The sequence below is a fragment of the Papio anubis genome, chromosome 6 (genome assembly GCF_008728515.1).
Source record: "Papio anubis isolate 15944 chromosome 6, Panubis1.0, whole genome shotgun sequence".
NCBI classification, from domain to species: domain Eukaryota; kingdom Metazoa; phylum Chordata; class Mammalia; order Primates; family Cercopithecidae; genus Papio; species Papio anubis.
The window spans coordinates 152,891,710-152,915,398 of record NC_044981.1 but is presented as its reverse complement, the minus strand read 5'-3'; the positions used below and the strand labels follow the sequence as shown (position 1 = coordinate 152,915,398).

The 23,689-nt window shown below is 40.1% G+C and overlaps 1 protein-coding gene across 3 annotated transcripts in view; it reads right to left on the bottom strand.

The window, feature by feature from the left end:
- Window positions 1-3,914: 3,914 nt before the first annotated feature.
- Window positions 3,915-23,689, bottom strand: part of METTL24 (methyltransferase like 24) — a 112,672-nt gene continuing 92,897 nt past the window's right edge. For all 3 annotated transcript variants that reach the window (XM_003898312.5, XM_031667506.1, XM_031667505.1), the window contains one exon: window positions 3,915-4,580. In XM_003898312.5, coding sequence (XP_003898361.1) covers window positions 4,266-4,580 — 315 coding nt within the window. In that variant the 3' untranslated portion in view covers window positions 3,915-4,265. The remainder of the gene's footprint in view (window positions 4,581-23,689) is intronic.

Genomic DNA, 23,689 nt, shown 5'->3' with positions numbered 1-23,689 from the left:
ATGCATGTCACAGATATTCACATCTTAGCTCATTTATCTGCAAGTCAAAGACTAGTTTTAAGCAAAGGAGAATTACTTTGCTTAAGCAACTCCAAGTGACTGCCATTTCTAAAACCCAGGAGGAAAGTGACAAGCATTGGGACAAGCCAGAAGAAGAGTCATTTCCAGGCCTGCAAGAGCTTTTCTGGCAACCTAAATATGACAGAGAAGTTGTTGGGTCTCCATATTTCTTCAGTAAGCTTCCATTTGGCAGGCACACTTTAATCAAGTAGATGATTTAAGTTCAGCAACCCTGCATGCTACAAAATAATTCTGACTCAAACTTGCAGGCCTTTTTTATTTGTAGTTTCCCCCCACTCCGCTTTTACTAACAGGGAGGCAAAAATGTGTCCTTTGGACACAGCATCTTATGTTTGGTACAGGCTTTGGAAACTGCATTGTGGATGGGACCAAACACGGGCTTTTGGGGATCTGACAGACCCAAATGTAAATGACTGTTCCTCCATCTACAACCTGAGTAATCTGAGTAAGCCATTTAACCTCTCAGAGTTTCTTTCTTCTTCTTCTTCTTTTTTTTTTTTTTTTAACATGGAGTCTCTCTGTGTCCCCCAGGCTGGAGTGCAGTGGCGTGATCTTGACTCACTGCAACCTCCACCTCCCAGGTTTAAGCAATTCTCCTGCCTCAGCCTCCCGAGTAGCTGAGACAACAGGCACACGCCACCACGCCCACTAAGTTTTTGTATTTTTAGTAGAGACGGGGTTTCACCGTGTTAGCCAGGATGGTCTCGATCTCCTGACCTCGTGATCCGCCCGCCTCGGCCTCCCAAAGTGCTGGGATTACAGGCGTGAACCACTGCGCCCAGCCTCTCTCAGAATTTCTTTACCCATAATATTGGAAAAAAATAAACTTCCTTGTTGGGAGAATCAGGAATAAGCTATGCACATGGTCTGGCGGGCAGTAAGCTCTCAGGAAAGAGTAACTTGATTTTGTTTGTTTGTTTGTTGTGTGTTGTTTGTGTTGCTCTTGTGGTGGTTGTGGTGGTGATGATTATGGTTTTGCCTGTTCCTCATAAGAGGATCTTGTGTTTGCCTGTTCACAAGCAAACAGTGCTACAGTAGCCTGGTCCCCTTCTCATGGCCTGCACCGGTAGTTCTCCACAGTGGGTGATCTTGCCCCCTTGGGGACATATCCTACAATGCACAGAACAGCCCTTCCCCCAGTAAAGAATTATCCAGCCCAAATGGCAATAGTGCTGAGGTTAAGAAACCCTGGCCTACATGATAAACATAATAAACTCTAGAGGCAGGGACACCTTAACAACCATCAGAGTACTCATCACAAATTTCAAACTGTCCATGAAGGGAATGAAAGGGACCATTTTAGAAATAAGCATAAAATAAGTATGAATAACTATTAAACAGGCTGCCTGGTCAGTGAATGTGGCTGGGTATGTTCATGATTTATTCTTTTTTAACAGTACATTCATTCTTGCTTCAGATACATATAGCATGATGAAGTCAATGCTCGACACCACCAACCTGAAGTAAATAGTTAACTTGCCGTAGACAAAGGGGCTTTCAGTAATGCCCTAAATCTCCAATTCTACGAATTAAAAATCTTAATATGGGTGTGTTACATATCTAAAAGCTGATCAGACTGGACATTTAAGATGAATATACTTTCCACATTTTAATGTATAAAAATGTTTATATATTTCAGTATATAAAAATTTTATGAAAATAAATCTGTTATATTATCCAAACAGAACTGGCCTAAAGCTTTGCTTTGGAGATGACACCATATAAACTAGCAGTATAAACCAATTTAGAGTGTGCGTGGACCCTTCCGCACATCTGAAATACCTCTGCACATTGAAACGACTAAACTGCCTTTTCAGATCACGCTTACTCAAGCCGGTCCTCTCAGCTCAATAACTTTAGTGGAGTATGAGTTTTAAAATAAAAAGCTCATGGGTATATGTATTTTTTAATTATCACAACTAACTCAGAAAGTCCTGTTCTCTTTCAACTCAAGCTAGTGAGGTCATCCTAGTCTAATATGGTTTGATTTCTCACTTGAGGAATGGCATTTTCAAACCACTTCAAGAAACGAAGAGCCAACCTGGGGAATGTCTGGGGGTAGAAGGAGGTACAAAATTGGGAAAAGGGGTAAAGTCTAGTAATAATCAGTATTCTACTCCCTCCCCCCAATTCTTGAACAATGTACATACAGTTTTATACTCAGGATATAAAAATGCCAAAAAATATATTTAATTGACAATAAAGTAATAATTTGTTTTTTATGCTATTTATTTGAAATAGGATTTTGGAAAATTATGCACGTGTTTAATCCTATAAATAGTAATGACAGAGAGCATTTGAAGCACTGATAACCTAAACTTTCCATTTAATTTTTAATGTAGAAAGGATTGGTGCTATTGAAAAACTGTCTAACTATCCTAGGAAAATGAGACGATGGTCCTCAGGCCACAGTCATGTAAGTGATGCCAACTGGGAGTAAAGAAAAATGCACTTAACATTATTAGACATAACGTATTTTTAAAAAATGATTTGACAGCATAGGCAAGTCTGTGGGTGGAAAAATCATGTTTGAAGGCAGAAGAGGCAAGAGCAAAGATACCCAGATCCTGCTCTGTGCTTAGTTTAATAGGAAGTGAAGGGGAATTAAGGTTGAGTATAAAAAACATCTTGAGTTGAAGCTCTTTTTTTTTTCCTGTGCACAAATAAACTTTATTCAGGTATGAAAAGCAAGTGCTTTTTCAAATATGTAAAATCTAAAAAGTGTAATACCCATTGTATTAGTCCATTCTCACACTGCTATGAAGATATACCTGAGACTGAGTAATTTATAAAGGAAAGAAATTTAATTGACTCACAGTTTAGCATGGCTGGGGAGGCCTCAGGAAACAGTCATGGTGGAAGGGGAAGCAAACACATCCTTCTTCACATGGCAGCAGGAAGGAGAAGAATGAGAGCCAAGTGAAGGGGGATGCCCCTTATAAAACCATCAGATCTCATGAGAACTTAGTATCACGAGAATAGCATGGGGGAAACCACCCCCATGATTCTACTACCTCTCACCAGGTCCTTCCCACAACATGTGGGGATTATGGGCACTACAATTCAAGAGGAGATTTGGTTGGGGACATAGCCAAACCATATCACTCATGGACTCATAATGAAGTAAGCATTAAAGGACTTACTTCAGCGAGGAGAGCACAGACTGAAGGAGCCAGATGGAAACAAGAATATGTGAGTCAAGAAAATGGTGAAACATGCCAGTAGGAAAACCTATCTATATATCTAACTATCTATCTATCCATCTACCTACCTACCTACAATGGTTAATTTTATGTGTCATCTTGACTAAAGGGCGTCCAGATCTTTAGTTAAACATTATTCTAGGTATATCTATGAGGATATTTCTAGATGAGATTAATATTTAAATCAGTAGACTGAATAAAGCAGATTCTTCACCTCAGTGTGAGTGGACCTCATTCGACCACCTGAAGGCCTAAATAGAACCTAAGGCAGAGTAAGGAAGAATTCATTCTGTCTGGCTGTCTTCAAGCTGGGACATGGGTCTCCTGCCTTCAGACTTGGTCTCGAACTGGAATTTACACCTTCGAGTTGAAACTCTTGATAGTCTAGTCTCTTTAACTCAGTGACAGAATTTGGTGCATCTGAATTCCCAGAAATCAGAAATATTGCTGCTTATAAAGCCACAGCACAGCCTCAGCAAAGGCTGAGAAGGAATGACTGAAATCAACAATGTTGTAAAGAATATCACTGACAAGGTAAATAAGAAAAATCTTGAAAAAGCAGAGTCAAATTCAAATTTAAAACCCTATTTTAAACAGTAGGCGAAGAACTTAAAAATCTCACCAACCTAGTAAAAAAGGAAATGTATATAATTTCATTTCAATGTTGGTGAATTCATAGATTACAGATACACAGAGAATTTTAGGGAAAACTGAGATGAATGGGGGATAATCTTCCAGGTTACGGTGAAAGAAGTGTCTGGGCAAATAGGGGTGACTGTGTTCCTCCCTTTAACAAGTATTAACTGTGCCCCTATCACATGCCAAGCACCAGGCTGCATGCACTGCAAAGGCAATAACACACTCCCTGCCTCAAGCAGGGCACAGGCTAGCGGGAGACTGGATGAGTAAACTCATGATTAGAATCGCGGACATGCTCCATTCTTCAAATATTTTCTTGTGCTCTTGAGGACATCCTGCATCCTATTTCCATCTTGTATTCACCCAACTCAGAGTGTAACAGCTACTTGCATTGAAAATGTCTTTCTTCAAGAATAGCTGAGGTTTAGATAAATCTTTATAACTGTGAAAAAGCCTGAAATCCTTTTGTTCTAACTCTTTGAGAAGGCTGTACCAGAACCTCACGACGCTGCTGTCACTGCCACTGACCTCAAACCCAGGCCAGTGGAGATGGATCTCAAAGATGAGCTGTCCAATCCGCTCAAGAACATCTTCCAGAATAAGATTTTCCAAAACTTTCCATTCTGCACTTTCCAGATCTGCCTTGAGAATGTCAATCTATAACAAAGCAATGAAATGAGATCAGCAGATTTAGTAAAGCCATCTTGATATTGGGAGTTTCACATTATAACTATCTCTGAAGGAAGCAGAATTTTTAAAATTTTAGAGCTGAGGGTGGTTTTCAAGTGGCCATTTATGACATGAATTTCTAACCCCATTCCATACTAAATGTTTTGTTTTTTTGTTCTTGTTTTTAAGAGATGGGGGTCTCAATATGTTGCCTAGGCTGGTATAAAACTGCTGGGTTCAAGCAATCCTCCTGCCTCCACCTCCTGAGTAGCTGGGACTACAGGCGTGAGCCTGTTATGTTAACATATGTTAATACACAAATGATGAAATGCCAGGCAAAAATCACAACAGACTGTCTTGCTTTTTGCCCAGTGGGAATGGATATCTGAGAAGGAGAAGGTAGAGCGAGTGTATCACAGACCTCTGTGCACCCCACAAACTATCTGCCACCCCAGGAAACTCAGCCAAGTCCTGACAGAAGGTGTCTACAGAAAGGAAGTGACAGAGGGCCACTGCCTGCAGGGACTATCTTGCAAGCCTCATTCCCCCAACTCCAACTTCATCAAGACTGGACACCAAGGAAAAAGTTATTGAGTATCTGAATATTGGACTATAAAAAAAATTATTATTCTATGATTTCTTTACAATGTACATACCAGTATAGCATTCTAAAAAAAAAAAAAAAAAAAAAAACAAGCAAAAAAAAAAGCAGCAACACCATCCTCTGCTTATTTAATGAACACAAGTTCACATTCAAGTGAGACAGAATAAAGGAAGAAGAGGATTGGAAGATCAATATTTTGCAATTAATCAAGTCATGAGAATCCGCTCCTCTTCACTGCCCATGCAAAAAATCCGTTAGAACACCAGAACCCTAAACACAGTGAAAGTTCATCTTTACCAAGTAATTATATGTACCTGACACCATGCTAAGGGTTTCCCCTTGCAATATCCATTTAATCATCTCAACAACACTGTAAGGGTGATTCTGTGAGTATCCCTAAAGTTTAGGAAACCAGACTCAGTGAGGAACCCATCCCCAGTCACATGGCTAGAGAGGCAGTGGTGAACTCTGAACAGAGTCTGTCTACAGAGCCTGTGTTCGTAACCCCTACATAACATTGCCTCTTCCAATACACCCAAGAGGAAAAATGGGTAACTCAGAGTCCCAAAGAGGTTTGGAGTCTGGAAAATAAGATGCTATCTAGAGAGCGAATATAGGTCAGTGAATAAAGTATTATTATCAATATTGCCAGTTTACATTTGCAGAGCACTTTTCAAGGGGGATAATTTTACCACATGGAGGAAAGCTGACAGCATTCAGACATAAACTGGAATAATGAGGCTGGAGGAAATCATTGCAAAGGCTGTAGCCCCACGAGGGGACAGCAGAACCTTAAGCAGCTCTTCAGGAAGCTGCTGACTGAAGTCATGAATATCCTGCCCCATGAAAGTGAAAATAACTTTGCTTGTTTAGAAAAACAGATAAACACCAAGATGTATGCTACCCATTATTTCCCTTCTCATTGCATGTCTGTTTGATAAGTTTCTCATATGAGGCTCAAATGTGAGGCTCCTTGTGCCACAGAAACATTCTGACATAGTTTGGATGTTTGTCCTGTCCAAATATCATCTTGAAATATGATTCCCAATGGTAGAAGTGGGGTGTGGTGGGAGGTGTTTGGGTCATAGGGGTGGATCCCTCAAGAATGGTTTGGTGCTGTCCTCGAGATAGTGAGTGAGTTCTAGCTCTGAGTTCACGTAAGATCTGGCTGTTTAGAAAGAGTGTGGCACCTCTGCCTCCCTCTCTCTTGTTCCCTCTCTTGCCATCTGACAGGCTAGAGCCTCCTCACCTCCCACCATGACTGTAAGCTCCCTGAGGCCTCACCAGGAGCTGGTACCGGCACCATGCTTCCTGTACAGCCTGCAGAACCATAAGCCAAGTAAGCCTCTTTGCTTTATAAATTACCCAGCTTCAGATATTTCTTTACAGCAACACAACAGCAGCCTAACACACGTTCCTTGGGTGATTTCAGAGTTGAATGGAAGAGAAGGTACACAGAATTTACATATAACAGTTACAAGAAAATGGGCTTTGTCCTGATGCCTGAGACTCTGTGAGACACGGTTTCACATTCTTGCCTTGGATTGTACCTCCCGGTCCACCAAGGAAAAAGTGATGGTAATACCCCAAGAATACTGAGTGCCTTAGGAAAGACTGGGTGTCTGTAAACCAGCTTGTCCGTTCAATAGTTCCAAACTCAAAGAGAAAAAGTTAAAACAAAACAAAACCTTTCTTCATGAGAGGAACTGAGCAAAGACAGGTTGCATGTGAATACACAACAGGCTAAAATAATTATTGTGAATCAGACACAGTGAAATTTAGCTGGGTGCAGTGGCTCATGCCTGTAATCCCAGCAGGTGGATCACTTGAGCCCAGGAGTTCAAGACAACCGTGGACAACATAGTGAGACCTCATCTCTACAAAAAAAAATAAATAAATAAAAATAAATAAATAAAAATAAAACACTATTAATAAATAAATTATTTCACTCATTTTTCCCAACTCTGCTGCCCTGGCATGTCCATGGCTTTGTTTAATCTTGGCAAATTTTAAACAGAATAATCCTGGAATAAGGGGAATTAAGCTGCCAAAGGAAATATTTAATCAAAACTTCATAAAATTGTCTAATTGGTATAGAAAATATCCAGAACCTAAAACCAGCATTTGTTCTATCAATTCACATAGCCAAAAATGTCTTAGGTTCCTTACAGAGTCATGTTCACCATGGTTTTCTGTGAGTTTGCATATGTTGAATGTGAGGAATACATGGAAGTATTAAAGGGACAGAGTAAAGTTCATCAGCTTTAAATTGACCTAAAAACTCTATTAGTGATGTATAAGGAATATATTTTGTATATTTATTCCAAACATCTTAAAAATAAACTATCAATCAGAAGTTATGAGCAAATCAAAGGGAACCAAATCATTAGGCTAAATCGCAGCAGAGCCTTTCTTTGAAAATCCAATTTTCATTTATAAAATGCTAATCTATTCTAAAGAGCAAAAAGTATTTTCAAACACAACAATGCTCCCACCCTCTTTTGATTCCAGTGACTGAAAAGCCGCCTAAATCATGCAGCCCAGGGTGGTGCCCCCTGGGGAGCACATAAGCTCTTCTCTGCCTTCTGACCTGAGAGTACAGGCAGCCAAAAGGCTGTGAATAAAACATGCTCTGCTCTTCCAGTGTGCTTTTTCTATTTCTTGCATTTTAAAACGTCCCATTACTGCAATGATTTTGCAAATGTGATTTCCATTATTACTGCATAATGCATCCAATATTATTGTTATTATAAAGCACTAAACACTGCTGAATAGGATATGCCACTTTGAAGATTCTAATATCAGCTTTCAACAATTATGCCACTAAAAATCATACAAATGATTAGATGGGAATAATCAAGTGCCAATACTAATACAGTTAGGATAAATCAGGTTTGTGGAGAAAAACAACTTAAGGTTAACACCCAGAAAACTCTGGAATAAGTGACATTCTTGGGTAGAAAGGTCTCAAAGAAAGTAGATGAAACAACGTATTTGGTATTATTTCCAGTGTATTAAAGGGGTCCTCCTATCAAAAATTATCTCCTTTTCCTTGTACCTGCAATATCCAATCAACTGACTTTCACAAATCTTTTGAAGAAATGAGAATTTTCATTTTTAACTAGATTAAACCTGATGGCACCTGGCAGCTTCCTCATGATAGGCACAAGTTTATCCCTGTGATCATCCACCCAGAACTGCAGAGATTCGAGGAAAGGAGAGGAAGAGGCATGGGTGCTTGTATCCATTTCCAAGGGCTGCCATGGATTTGGAGGTTAAATAACAGAAGTGTATTGTCTCACAGTTGTGAAGACTGGAATTCCAAGATCAAGTGTCCCTCTGAGAGCCATGAGAGAGAATGTGCCTATGCCGCTTGCCTGGCTTCCCGTGGCTTGCTAGCAATCTTCAGCATTCCGCGGCTCCTGCATCACCTGATCTCTGCCTTCATCTTCACATGGTATTCTCTCTGTCTGTCCAAATTTCCTCTTTCTATAAGGACATCAGTCAGGTTGCAATAGGGACCACCCTCCTGCAGTATGACCTCATTTTAACTAATTACATCTGGAATGACACTATTTCCAAATAAGGTCATATTCCGAGGTACTAAGGTTTAGAATTTCAACATATTAATTTAGGGGAGGTAAAATTCAACCCTTCACAGTGTTCAGGGTAGCTTTTGCAATAGGGCTTCTGCAATGTGTTTAGGAGCCAATTCCCAGGGCCAATGGTTAGAAAAAAGTGCCCTACTCCGGAGATCCAAGGGCCAGCAACCATCTAACACAATTATGGTTATCATTCTAATGGATAAGTCCTTATATCAGCCAACACTGACAGCTCTGACCTCGCCAAGTGCCAAACCCAGGGCAGGTCAACAAGTTTCCAAAGTCAGTTGAAACCACCATCATGAAACTCCTCTACTTCATTCCTTGGTTCCTTCTCAGCCACACAATCAGGCCTAGTAGGGGCAGTTTGTCTTTGGCCCTCTGCTATTCCCTGTATGGGAACTCATTCAGACTACTCAACATCCTCACATCTACAGTTTCTAATCTGAGCCTTTTCCCCTTTAAGGGGGCTCTCAAGCAAAACACGCAGATTCTATGACATGTTTGCTGGCCTGCAAGAGGGTAGAAATGGAAGCTGCAACACCTTTTAAGTAAAGCCTAGCTCTGGGAGTCACAAACATCACTTCCACTGCATTCCATTGGTCAAGGCAAATTGCAAGCCCAGCCTGCATTCAAGGGGAGGTGAAATAGATTTCAGCCCTTGAAGGGAGGAGTGGCATACACAGAAAGGGGAAGAGAAGTTATTCATGGCTAAATTTGCAAACAATTGACCCTAGTTATTAAAAGCAATATTACTTTATATAAATCCATAAATCAACTACAGTAGTACAGTGGACAGGAACCTTTACTGGACACAAATAATACTCCAGAAAAAATGAATAATAAAGCCTTTATTCATGAGAATGCTTTTAAAGATGGAATATTAATAAAACTGGCATCTGTTATTAGATTTGGTTTTACTTGACAGTTGACAGAGAACCTGGGATATTCAGTAGTTAAGATTATTAACATAATGGTAAAGGGATCAATTCAGCAGGAAGAGCTAACTATCCTAGTATATATGCACCCAATACAGGAGCACCAGATTCATAAAAGCAAGTCCTTAGAAGAGACTTACGAGAGACTTAGACTCCCATACAATAATAATGGGAGACTTCAGCATCCACTGTCAACATTAGACAGATCAACAAGAGACAGAAAGTTAACAAGGATATCCAAGATTTAGAATATCTCTGCAGCAAGTAGACCTAATGAACATCTATAGAACTCTCCACCCCAAATCCAACAGAATATACATTCTTCTCCTTTTTTCCCCATCATTACATTTCAGAGTGACCCGTGGTGGAAGTAAAAGCACCTCAGCAAATGTACAAGAACAGTACTTAACAAACTACTCTCAGACCACAGTGCAATCAAACTAGAACTCAGGACTGAAAGTTTCAATCAAAACAGCTCAACTACATGGAAACTGAACAACCTGCTCTGAATGACTACTGGGTACATCGAAATGAAGGCAGAAATAAAGATGTTCTTTGAGAGCCAATGAGAACAAAGAATTACAACATACCAGAATCCTCTGGGACACACATTTTAAGCATTGTGTAGAGGAAATTTATAGCACTAAATGCCCACAGGAAGCAGGAAAGATCTAAAATTGACACTCTAACATACATGAAATTAAAAGAATTAGAGAAGCAAGAGCAAACACATTAGAAAGCTAGCAGAAGGCTAGAAATAACTAAAGGTCAGGGCAGGGCTGGAGGGAGGCCAGAGACACAAAAACCCACATCAAAAGTCGTGAATCCAGGAGTTGGTTTTTGAAAAGATGTGTAAAACCAGCAGACCACTAGCAAGACTGTAAAAGAAAGAAAAGAGAAGAATCAAATCGTATGATTAAAATGATAAAGGGATATCACACCACGACCCACATTAAACCTTACCATCAGAATATATAAACACCTCATGAAATAAACTGGAAAATCTAGAAGAAATGGATAATTTCCTGGACACCTCTTCCAAGACTAAACCAGGAAGAAGTTGAATCCCTGAATGAATATGCCAGGCTCTGAGGTAGGCAACAATTAATAGCCTACCAACCAAAAAAGTCCAGGACCAGATGGATTCACAGCTGAATTCTACTCAGAGTACAAAGGAGGAGTTGGTACCATTTCCTTTGAAACTATTCAGTAATGAAAAGAGGTCCACTCTAGCCATTTTATGAGGCCAACATCATCCTGATATCAGAAAGCCTGGCAGAGATGCAACAAAAAGGGTACAGACCAATATCCCACAGTGAACATGATGCAAAATCCTCAATAAAATACTGGCAAACCGGTTCAGCAACACATCAAAAGCTTACTTATCCACCATGATCAAGTGGGCTTCATCCCTGGGATGCAAAGGCTGGATTTCAACGATACTTAAATCAATAAACATAATCCAGCATATAACAGAACCAAGGCAGGTACATGGTTATCTCAATAGATGCAGAAAAGGCTTGACAAATTCCAGCTTGCCAGCCCTTCTAATGCTAGCAGCTCAATAAATTAGGTATTGATGGGCATTACCTCAAAATAATAAAAGGCTATTTATGACAAGCCCATATTATTATCACTGAATGGGCCAAAACTGGAAAATTCCCTTTGAAAACTGGCACAAGGGCAGGGATGCCACTCTCTCCACCACTCCTATTCAACATAGTGTTGGAGTTCTGGCTAGGGCAATCAGGCAGAGAAAGAAATCAAGGGTATTCAGTTGAGGAAAAGAAAGAAGTCAAATTGTCCTGTTTGCAGATGACATGATTGTATATTTCAGAAAACCCCATTGTCTCAGCCCAAAATCTCCTTAAGCTGATAAGCAACTTCAGCAAAATCTCAGGATACAAAATTAATGTGCAAAAATCACAGAAGCATTCTTATACACCAGTAACAGACAAACAGAGCCAAATCATGGGCTGAACTTCCATTCACAATTTTAGCCAAAGAGAATCAAATACCTAGGAATCCAACTTCCAAGGGATGTAAAGGACCTCTTCAAGGAGAACTACAAACCACTGCTCACTGAAATAAAAGAGGACACAAACAAATGGAAGAACATACCATGCTCATGGATAGGAAGAATCATGCTCATTGAAAATGGCCATACTGCCCAAGGTAATTTATAGATTCAATGCCATCCCCATCAAGCTACCAATGAGTTTCTTCACAGAATTAGGAAAAGAGCTGCTTTAAAAGTTCATATGGAACCCAAAAAGAGCCCACATCTCCAAGACAATCCCTGATCAAAGAACAAAGCTGGGAGGCATCCCAGCTACCCTGACTTCAAACTATACTACAAGGCTACAATGTAAAACAGCATGGTACTGGTACCAAAACAGAGAGATATGACCAATGGAACAGAACAGAGTCCTCCAGAATAATACCACACACACATCTACAGCCATCTGATCATGACAAAACACATTAAAAATAAAAGAAATGGGGAAAGTTTCCCTATTTAATAAATGGTGCTGAGGGAAAAGTGGCTATACATTAGTAGAAAGCTGAAACTGGATCCTTTCCTTACACTTATCACGAATTAATTCAAGATGGATTAGAGAGACTTAAATGTTAGACCTAATACCATAAAAATCCCTAGAAGGAAAACCTAGGTAGTACCATTCAGGACATAGGCATGGGCAAAGAGACTTCATGTCTAAAACACCAAAAGCAGCGGCAGCAAAAGCCAAAATTGACAAATGGGATCTCATTAAAATAAAGAGCTTCTGCACAGCAAAGAAACTACCATCAGAGTGAACAGGCAGCCTACAGAATGGGAGAAAATTTTTGCAATCTACTCATCTGACAAAGGGCTAATATCCAGAACCTTCAAAGAACTCAAACAAATTTACAGAAAAACTAACCATCAAAAGTGGGCAAAGGATATGAATAGACATTTCTCAAAAGAGAACATTCATACAACCAACAAACACATGAAAATGCCATCGTCACTGGCCCATCAGAGAAATGCAAATCAAACCACAATGAGATACCATCTCACACAGTTAGAATGGCGATCATTAAAAAGTCAGGAAACAACAGGTGCTGGAGAGGATGTGGAGAAATAGGAACACTTTTACACTGTTGGTGGGATTGTAAATGGATTCAACCATTATGGAAGAAGGAAACAGTATGGCCGATTCCTCAAGGATCTAGAACTAGATGTACCATATGACAACCATCCCATTACTGGGTATATACCCAAAAGTTATAAATTATGCTGCTCTAAAGACACATACACCGCGTATATCTCCACCTTTTCTTACAAGGACACTAGTCCTGTTGGATTAGAGTCCCACCCTTATGACCTCATTTAACCTTAATCACCTCCTTAAAGCCCCTATCTCTAAATACAGTCACACTGGGAGTTAGGGCTTTAATCTGTGAATTTCTTCAACCCATAACAAATCTAAACCAGGTATTTTTGCTATTTAGAGGCAACCATCATCTCCATAAGGGTTTTTAGAATACATCCTTTTTACTATTATGGCAGCCTGTAGTGTCTCCTCTACAGTTAATGGCTAACTGTGGTTTTAGATAGTAAAAGTGTGAGCCACCAAATTAATTGGAGATGAGTCACAGAGAATGTAGTAGATATTATTTTCCGAAGATGTAACACCATTATCTCCCATCTAACATGCTTTTCTACATGTGGCCTTGACACCCCCACCACTGAGACATGGGATCAACCTATGTAGTCACACAGGGCCCCAAGCCTAGAAAGGTTTAGTTCTTGATTTAACACTCTGCTGTCACTGTCTTGAAGTTCTTAACTGGTTTTGAACAAAAGACCCCTCATTTTTATTTTGCACTGGGCCCCACCAATTATGTAGCCCATCCTCCAGAATTGTGATGCGCTATGAATGACTGACTGACTAACACAGTCTGGTAGAAGTGATTCTAAGTGGCGTTCAAGCCTAGGTGGTAAAGGGTAATGCAGCTTCTACCTTGCTCAAGGGTATATTCATTCTTGAAAACTTTGGCCATCAGGAAAGGTGTCTGACTGCCCTGAGGCTGTACTGCTATGAGAAAATCCAAACTAGCCTTTGCAGAGAGACCCATAAAGAGGTCCTGAGTCAATAGGAAGAGAGAGAGAGATGCCTGGCCAACCCCCAGCTGCTCCAAGCCTTCATCTGGCTTCAACTGCATGAGAGACCCTGAGCCCGAAGCACCCAGCAAAGCCTTCCCAAAACTCTGCCCCACATAAACTACGAGAGAGCATCAAAGGATCAATGGTTGGGTTAAAAAGCTAAGCTTGGGGGCGAATTCATTATGAAGCAATATATAACTAGAACAGAGACTAAGTGCTGTTTATGAAAATCTTTCTTAAAAAAGGTGAAAGTTACTTGTATTGTGTCAAGTACTATATACTCCAAAGCTGTGCATTCTAGAAATTAATATGCATTTAACCAAAAAATATTTTCTTATAAAAGCATACATGGTCATTATTTAAAAATTAAAATCATAGATAAGAAAAAAGAAAAAAGAAGTAAAATACCGATAATCTAGAATTTTAAAACAGTTTACTTCTGAACTCCCAAACATTTTTCTTTGCTGTAAACACACACACACACACACACACACAAAAGACAAATTCTAACACGTATGAGCATAACTGGAACACATATTTTCTACAAAATTGAAATTATCCTATGTTTTGAAATCTGCTTTTTAACATAACAGACCATGAATATATTTCCATGTCAATAAATTTTCCTCTAAAATTTTCTCTCAAACAGAGGCCCTCAGAGCTTTCAGAATCTGAAGGAGGTGACTGCGGGTCCCCAGGAGGGATGAGGAAGATGGCAAGTGGGTGAAGCTCCAGATCTCAATTCAAGAGCAGCTCCCCTTTGATCTCCTTGACATATTTGGAATCCCTCACAAATTTTCATTTGGGAAAAGAGCTCTCTTGCTTAAAAAAAATATGAAAGCCTCTGTCAATAACTTATTCTTAACAGCTTTTGTAATTATCTAATTTATTTAATCTGTCCTCTTTCTGGTGGCCATTTAGATATTTTCCCAAATGGATGATGTTACAAACTGATGTGATCAACAAACTGGGCAACCAAGTTTGTGTGTGTGTTCTGTTATTTTCTTAGCATAAATCCCCGAAAGCAGGATAGCAGGTTCAAAAAATGGTTATGGTTTACAATTTTTAATTGTCCTAACACCGTCCTGTCCCTGGCTCTTGAGGCATTGAGGACAAGGCAGGTTGTGCTAAGCTGGGAGCCCAGTGCAGACAAACCATAAAAGCCTCCTCTGCTGCCACCAGCCCAGTCAGCACCCAGCTGCTTTTCTCATCCTGAAGCCACATGACACGCGAGGGCATTCCTAAACCCACCTCCGCCTCCATGTCTGAACAATTCCCTCGAGTAGACAAAAACCTGCATGCTATTTAAAGGAAGAGAGAACAAATCCGTTTTAACTAAATACATGTTAAACTGTCTTTACATAATGTTTCATTTTAAATATTTTGATAAAAAATGCTTCAACTTATTGTTTTATATTAAATATTTAAAAGGATATACGCTTTTTCCTACCTGGAAAATGCATATTAGAGTTTAAAACTGGCAATTACTATCGATTATAAAAACAACTGAGCCCCCTAAGAGCCAAAGCTACACAAGTAACACCAATAAAATGTCAATATGAACCATGCAGTTTATCAATCCCCTAACCAGAACGAGGGGCTTTACACTCAGGCTCTAACTGACCTGCAAATTCAGCTGCTTGCCTCCATGCTTTGGGGCCACAATCATATACTCTAAGGCACTTACTGATGCCTTTTATGAAATTTCTCATTTTGTAAAACAGAATTCTGAAAAGAAGTGTTGTAAATGAGTTCAGTTATTTATTTAGCCACATCATCTAGTTATTTATGAATATTTTTTAAATTGAATTATCAGCCAGGCATGATGGCTCACACCTATAATCCCAGCACTTTGGGAGGCTGAGGTGGGTGGATCAGTTGAGGCCAGGAGTTCGAGACCAGCCTGGGCAACATGGCAAAATCCTGTCTCTACTAAAAACACAAAAATGATCCAGGCCTGGTGGCATGCACCTGCAATCCCGGCTACTTGGGAGGCTGAGGCAGGAAAATCACTTGAACTCAGAAGGCGGAGGCTGCAGGGAGCCGAGATCATGCCACCACACTCCAGCCTGGGTAGCAGAGCAAGACTATCTCAAAAAGAAATAAAATAAATACATAAAAATAAATAAATAATTGGATTATCATCAATTCCCTACCACCCAAACAAATCAACATTCATTCTCCATATTCATTACATTTTGGGCCAATATTCAATCACAATTTTAAAATAATTACATCAATACAACTTCTTGCTTTTTCGTTTAATGGTGAAAAGTTGTTACTTAATGATAAAATATATCTAGGCTTTTATATATCAAGTTTACTTAAAGGAAGACATATCTGTACCTGCAAAACTAGAAGCTAAATGCATTAGAAAGAGGGTCTTGTTGTTGCAGAAAAATAGAACAAATTAATCTATTGTGAATGTGAACAAGAGGATTAAAAGTCTCTTTGAGAGTCTTAGACTTTAAACACACTAAATCAGTTTCAATTATCACTGTCAACGGGCAGAAATATAATAGTACAAGATTTCTGCTATCACTAGGAAAAAAAGAGATGAAGTTTGCCCTACAGATTACAAGAAATATGAAGGGTCACTCTAAGCTAATGTAGGACCAATTCTGAACTGATAATAAAATAAAATAACTTTATGTAGTAATTAGCTTACAAAAATGACCTCTGCAGGGAACAACACTCTTCAAATGAATTAAAAAGGAAATGAGGAAAACATTTACAAGCAAAGACTCTTTTTTTCTGGCCAGATATGGAGCTTGATGAAATAATCCAACCTGAGGCTGCTGAGCAAGAATCTCCTGAGCTGGGTGAGGTGATAGAATACGCAGCCCCAGAAACCCAAGTCAGGGACAGATGATGGGTGAGCTGGTGACCAGCCAAGATGTCAGAAGTCAGCAGGATGATTCCTATGCAACAGTAAAGAACCAAGCAGGAACCAAGCAGCACAAACGTAGGCAGGACTGAGGCGGTAGCAAGCGACCTGGCCGAGGGCAGAGTCAAGCAGAAGGTCAACGGCAGAACCACGGACAGCTCCCGGCAGCTGCTCTTCTGTTTTCATTTGTACCCTACTTCCCTGGGAAGCTGAAAACAAATTTCTCACCTTAAGATCAGAACCCAATGCCTTAAAGTTACATCACCTGGTTAATTTATCTGCAAGTGTTTCAAAGTATTTTTGGGAGGATATGGGACATAAAACTCAGACATCTATAAATGATTCTTAAATGAGTAGATGTATAAACAAATAACCCAAGTAAACATCCAAATAAAATCTTCAGGAAGACATGCTCTTGGGGTTCAGTAGGAGAATCTTTGCCCTTAGATGGTGGAACTGGGTCAACCTCAGAGCATGCTGGAGCCAGTAATGTGACTTAAGAAAAAACAAACAAACAAAAAAACACGGCCCCAATGCAAAAAGCAAGCATTAATTTAGAGGGACACAGAAGAAACGCATTTGGTATTTAGTTTTTGCTTGTGTTTTAAGCATATACTAAAATATAAGTGAGAAGAAACTAGGGATAAAAATAATGAAAGAATCAGCAGTGAGTGGGGTCAAGTGTTAGAAGCCAGAAATGAGAGGAGGTGAGACAACATTAAGAAGTCTTGGGATGTGTGTGTACACACATGTGCATACACACACAAAACACACACACACACGACTGAGGAATACAGCTTTGAAAAAATATATACAGGAAATTATTTTTACCACTGAGTCTAGCCTCGCCTCAGACTTTAGTATCACCTTTAATTAATCAACCTCCAAGTCTCAACTTTCCCTCTCCAGTCATACAACATATGAGTCCCAGTGCTGCAGTTAACCCCAACACAACAACTCACATTAGACCTGTCAGAGCCACCTTGATGTCCTCCATTTCCGAACCCCACGCAGAGTTCTAGTGAAGTAGGTAGCATGGTCACTCTTGTGTTGATCTTTTGATTCCCTTACCTGGGTTGTAAGTTCCTTCAGGGCAGGAATCTAACTTCTCTTTAGGTATCAAGTTCCTATCAGAGGTCCTGGCTCACAGCAGGTGCAATATCCTATCAGATAACAAGTCCCACCTATTCTGCCTCCGTAACACCCTCCCCCTGGCCTCCCATCCTCCACCTCTGTGATCACCTTGCTTCAGACCTCACTGATGGAAAGAGAGGAGACAAGAGAGGTCGAGGGTTGGCAGTTACGAATAACAGCAGTTATCAATTCCATTGTTCCATGGGGCACAAACGTTGTGTTAGGGTCTTGATTTTCAACTCTTTATGCACACGACACTTAGCCAAATGTAATTGTTTGCTATTCCTCAAAATGCCACTAAAACCTTTCTGCCCATTTCTCTATTCATGTCACTTCCTTTTTGTGGAACACCAGGAATTTCTGCTGGTCATCTCCCCCTCTGACAGTATACAGGGCACCACAACTGCCCTTCAAGTACAGGCTGCATTGCATCAAGAAATTTGCATTGCTGGATTTTTCTAAAACTCTTATCACCATGATCTAAAGCAGGGGCAATAATCTGAGAAAGGATGACTTAACATAAATTCTGATAGGACTTGGAAATAGATACAAATTGGTTTTATCTTATGGAATATTTCATTAGCATTAAACTATAAGGCTCCCATCTCAAATATATTTTCTAGTTAAATGAGATCAACACTGAAATAAGGAAATGGATAATATCAATATGTAATTATCCAAATGGCATTCAGTTTTTTATTTTGTTGTGGGTGTGTACAAGGAAGTGAACTGTTCAGATGTAAGGCACTGGAATGTTTAGGAAAACCACTGAGCTGCTATCCTGAACAGTAGAGGCTTGCCACATGTGGCCACTTTAATTTTAATTAATTCATTAAAATTACAGTTTCTCTGCCACATTTCAAGTGCTCAATAGCCACATATGGCTAGTGGCTACCATACTGGACGGTGCAGACACAGGACATCTACATTACCACACAAAGTCCTACTGGACTGTGCCACTCAGAGGATCACACACAGCAGTGTCACCAAGAGGGCTCAAAAAAACAGAGCTTCTCACTCAGTAGATCTGAAGTGGAGCCTAAGTACTTGTGTTTCTAATAAGAGCCCAGCTGCTGGTGATGCTGCTGGTACAACGACCACACTTTGAGAATCACTGGCCTTGGCTGATAACACCAGGTGAGCTTTTCATGGTATGTGTGCACAACACTCTCAGCCTCAGCCCACACTCAGATGCAGAAAATATCCACATGCTGGTCATCTTTGGCCTTGGAAGGTATAGGATAGTTTTCTAACCAGCTGCTTTCTTAATTATGATATAACAAGGTTGGAATTTCCTAAACACATGCCAAGGTTTCAGCGAGGCTTATAGTCTCTGGAACTGTGTGCAAAAATGTATGTCTGTGCACATAAGCACTTTCCTAAGAACAATGTCGTGGTTGGGGACCTTGACTCTCAGGCAGGTTGTTTAGCCCCTCGGTGATTCAGAGGAAAGCAATAGGACCCATATCATCCATATCATTGGGCTGTGTTGAGGCTAAACAAGAAATGCATGTGAAGCACCATGCACAGAACCTAACACAGAGTAAGAGCGCCATCAGTGTTAGCTGTTGTTATTTTCACCCACTCTCCATAATCCAAAAAATATTAAGATAGTCTGATTTAAGTTACTATCAAAATGTGCCTTCTGTGAATAACAGTAGCTATATTTTGGGAGGTGGCTCAGAGGCAAAATTAAAATTTGGTACAGGAAATATACAGAAGTATCTCAAACATGATAGCCAAAAGCCATCTATATACAGTACATTAGCAGATGAAATTGAAAAGTTTCTTCAACTGCATTTTCATCTGACAAGAGGCAAAAGAGGTGTATATTCCTTATGCCTTATACTGGACTATATGCCTGATAATTATTTATTTTTTAATACCTAGCCTCTAGCACACTATAGGCACTTGGCAGGTGCTCAAAAATATTTGATAGATGGATGGGTAGCTGGGTGGGTGAATGGATGTATGACAAACAGACCAGATGGAGAGGTAGATAGGTGGATGGGTGGATAGGTGGATGGTTAAATGGACCTCACAGGTTCTGGGTTATGGAAGATTACAGCCAGTAGGGACTTTGTGAAAATCTGATCCAACTCCTTATTTAACACATAAAACCGAATGATATACTTAAGATCACAAAGTAATTAATTAGTGACAGGGGATTCCACATCCCAAACATCATTCCTCTGCTCTGAGTCTTAGCTGCATTTACACACACACACACAACACACACACACACACACACATACACACACACACACACAAACCACGGCTTTGAGGCAAGTCTACAACTCTAAGTCTTCATCCTCCTTAGAAGTTGAGGGCTAGCTAGGTAAACTTAAAGACAGCCACAATATTTTAGAAAGAAGCACAGTCCCTCTTTTCTCCCAATATCTTTTGAAAGTTAATATCCCTCTGTGCCAAGAATCTCTCTACACCAGGAGTGCCCAGAAAGGCACAATCTGGTGTTTTCTAAATTTACTTCTGATCAATACCAGTTTGCACATTAATACAAATTCAGATCCTATGAAATGTACTGAAGAAAGCATTTTATAAAATAAAGAAAATAGCAATATATACTGTAGTTTAAAGGCAAATATAGCATGGCAGGACTGTTGCTTGCCCATGCATCCATTCTTCCTTCTTCCTCAACAAAACCCTGACTTCTAGCTGACCTCAATGCTGCCCAAACAAGACTGTATTTTCAGTCTCTTTATGACTGTGTGGCCATGTAACTAAAATCTGAGCAATAAGATATAAGTAAAAGTGTCATGTGAGATTTCCAGAAAGGTTCCTTAAAGGAAAAGGCTATACTTAGGGCTTCCTCCATCATTTCAACTGCAGTGAGGATGTAATGGCTGGAGCTCCAGCAGCAATACTGAACCATAGGAAGAAGGATTACATGCTAGGGGAGGAGGTGGGGATAGCTGGATGGAGCTTGGGTTCTTGATGACTGTGGAGTCTCCACACAAGATTTGTACTACCTCCCTCCAGACTTCTTTTATGTAAGAGGAGGAAGAAAAATTTTTTTATTCCCCTGCCCCCTTCCCCTTCCCTTCCCCCTCCCCTTCCTCCTCCTCTTCCTCCTCCTCCTCCTCTTCCTCCTCCTCCTCCTCCTCCTTCTCCTTCTCCTTCTTCTTCTTCTCAGGGTCTTGCTCTGCCACCCAGGCTGGAGTGTGGTGGTACAGTCACAACTCGCTGCAATCTTAAACTCCTGAGCTCAAGCAATCCTGCCACCTCAGCCTCTTGAGTAGCTGGGGCTATAGGTGCATACCACCACACCAGGCTCTTTTACAGAAATTTTTGTAGAGATGGGGTCTTACATTACCCAAGCTGGTCTTGAACTCCTGGCATCAAGCGATCCTCCCATCTCAACCTCTCAAAATGCTGCAATTACAGGTATGAGCCACTGTGTCTCGCAGGAAAAAAAAAAAAGTTTCTATTTTTAAACCACTGTTACTTTTTTCACATGCAACTCAACCTAATCTGAAATACATTCAACATAGTCTAGTGTTCTCGGCTACTTATTGGGTGATATCCACATTGGAAACATTATTGGGAGTTCAAAGCTTTTGTAAAGAAGTGGTTAGTGGATGTGCAATAGGCCGATAATCTGTGTCTTTAGAAAGGTAAAGCTCCCACCTAAACATCTACTGTTCATATTTGGCACTGCCAAATTGGTAAGCAGCTTTCGAATTCTGGGATCTCTATTCTTTGGCTAGATTCCCTACATCCTTCCCTCTTGCCTCCTCCTCCTTTGCTCCAGGATCACGGCAGTTCTCCTGCAACAGTCCTCATGATCACCACACTGCACTATCCCTGCTCTCTTACTCTGGAAATCTACAGTGCTTAGCAAAACTGGGCTGCAAAATCATACCTGGTCACTTCCTTTACACTAAAAAATAGAAAGGAATTTAGTTTGAGGCAGCACGTTCCCAAAGTTAAGTGTCCTCTTTATCTATTCATTTGAAATTCTGGGATATACTTAAGAAGCCAGATACTGACATTATTTTGACCAGCCAAAGGACTTTAATGAAGGCATAGATTATTTTTCTTGAAGAAGCAGAGCAAGATGTAATCAGGACCTCACGCAGAACAGGAAAACAAAAATATCCTTAGTCTCGGAATGCTCCCACAGTAACATTCACTTTAGACAATTTTAAGTTGAATGTGTCAAGTCTTTAACCTGAAAAAAAAGCTGTAAGTTATAATTGGGGCAGATCCAGATTTTATGGGGCCTCAAGCTTCACTTGAGGGACCCTGTTTTTTTTTTTTTTTTTAAATACAAAATTATAACATCTAATACAGAATTAAGTGAAGATCTTGGAAGGGGCCTGTGGCCCATGCAAGTGACAGGCCCTAAAACTTGAGTTTCACTAAATTTATGGTAAAGTCCCCTCTGCTTATAATCAACACATATATACAAGGCCCTGCCCAAGAAAAAAGGAGGGATTAAGTGAAAGCAAACTATAAATAGATGTATGGCTAAAGGCCAGGAAATAAGAAAAGCAAAACCTGCAAGAAAAGATTCCAGCGGTACAAGTTTTGAACTTCCTGTTAAATTTGTGTAGCAATTAGAATGAGAGGGGAAAAACTTTCTACACAGAAAGATCAGTACCTATCACTTATACATGTCACCCATACAATAACCAAACAAACATACCAGATATCAGACATAGATTAGATGGAAAAACGTCATCTTAGTAAACATGCTTAGACAATTCACTTGCAGAAATAACCATTCATTGGCTCTCACTGGATATTGCTGAAAAATTCCTAACATTTGTTTTGGATGCACCACTCCACAGAACATGATGTTTATCTGTTTATCTTGTATCTACTGATAATGACACAACTAATAACTAACTTTAATTAAGCACTTGCTCTGTGTCCAGCTGTATTAAGCCATTTTTGCACTGCTATAAAGAAATACCTGAGGATAGGTAATTTATAAAGAAAAGAGGTTTATTTTGGCTCACAGTTCCACAGGCTGTACAAGCATGCCACTGGCATCTGCTTCTGTGAGGGCCTCAGGAAACTTACAATTATGGTGGAAGGTGAAAGGGGAGCAGGCACATCAAAAGGCAAGAGAAGGAGCAAGAGAGGGCAAGGGGGTAGATTTCAGACTATTTAAAACAACCAGATCTTGTGTGAACTTAGAGAGAACTCACTCACTATTCTGAGGACAGCACCAAGCCATTCATGAGGCATCCACCCCCATGATCCAAACACCTCACACCAGGTCCTACCTGCAACACTGAGGATGACATTTCAACATTAGATTTTAAGGGGACAAACATCCAAATCATGTAACCAGCCAGTCAGCAGGCGAAACACTACATGGAATGCCTCAATCAATCTTCAAACAAGCAAAGGAAATAGGCACTTTTGTTATCCTCATGTTACAGATGGGAAAACTGAGGTCTAGAAAGGTCATACAGTTTGTGAGAGTTGAAGCCAAGACCAATGGCAAACAGTGTCCGTACAAACCTGAGATGCAGAGAGATTAAACAACCCATCAAGATCACACATGTCTATTAAGTGGTGGAATCAGGATTCTAACTGGGTCTGACTTCAAAATAGGGGTTCTTGCAGCATGTTCTTAACACCCCCACAATATTAAAGGATCCAAGCACAAAATACAATATTGGTGAGGGTTCATAACTAAACAGTTCCTTTGATAAAAATGATAGAAGAAAAGCAAATGTGGAGTATTTATTAATCTGAGTCTTTGTTGAACTTCTAGCACGTGCATGGCCTGCTTGCTGCCATTCCT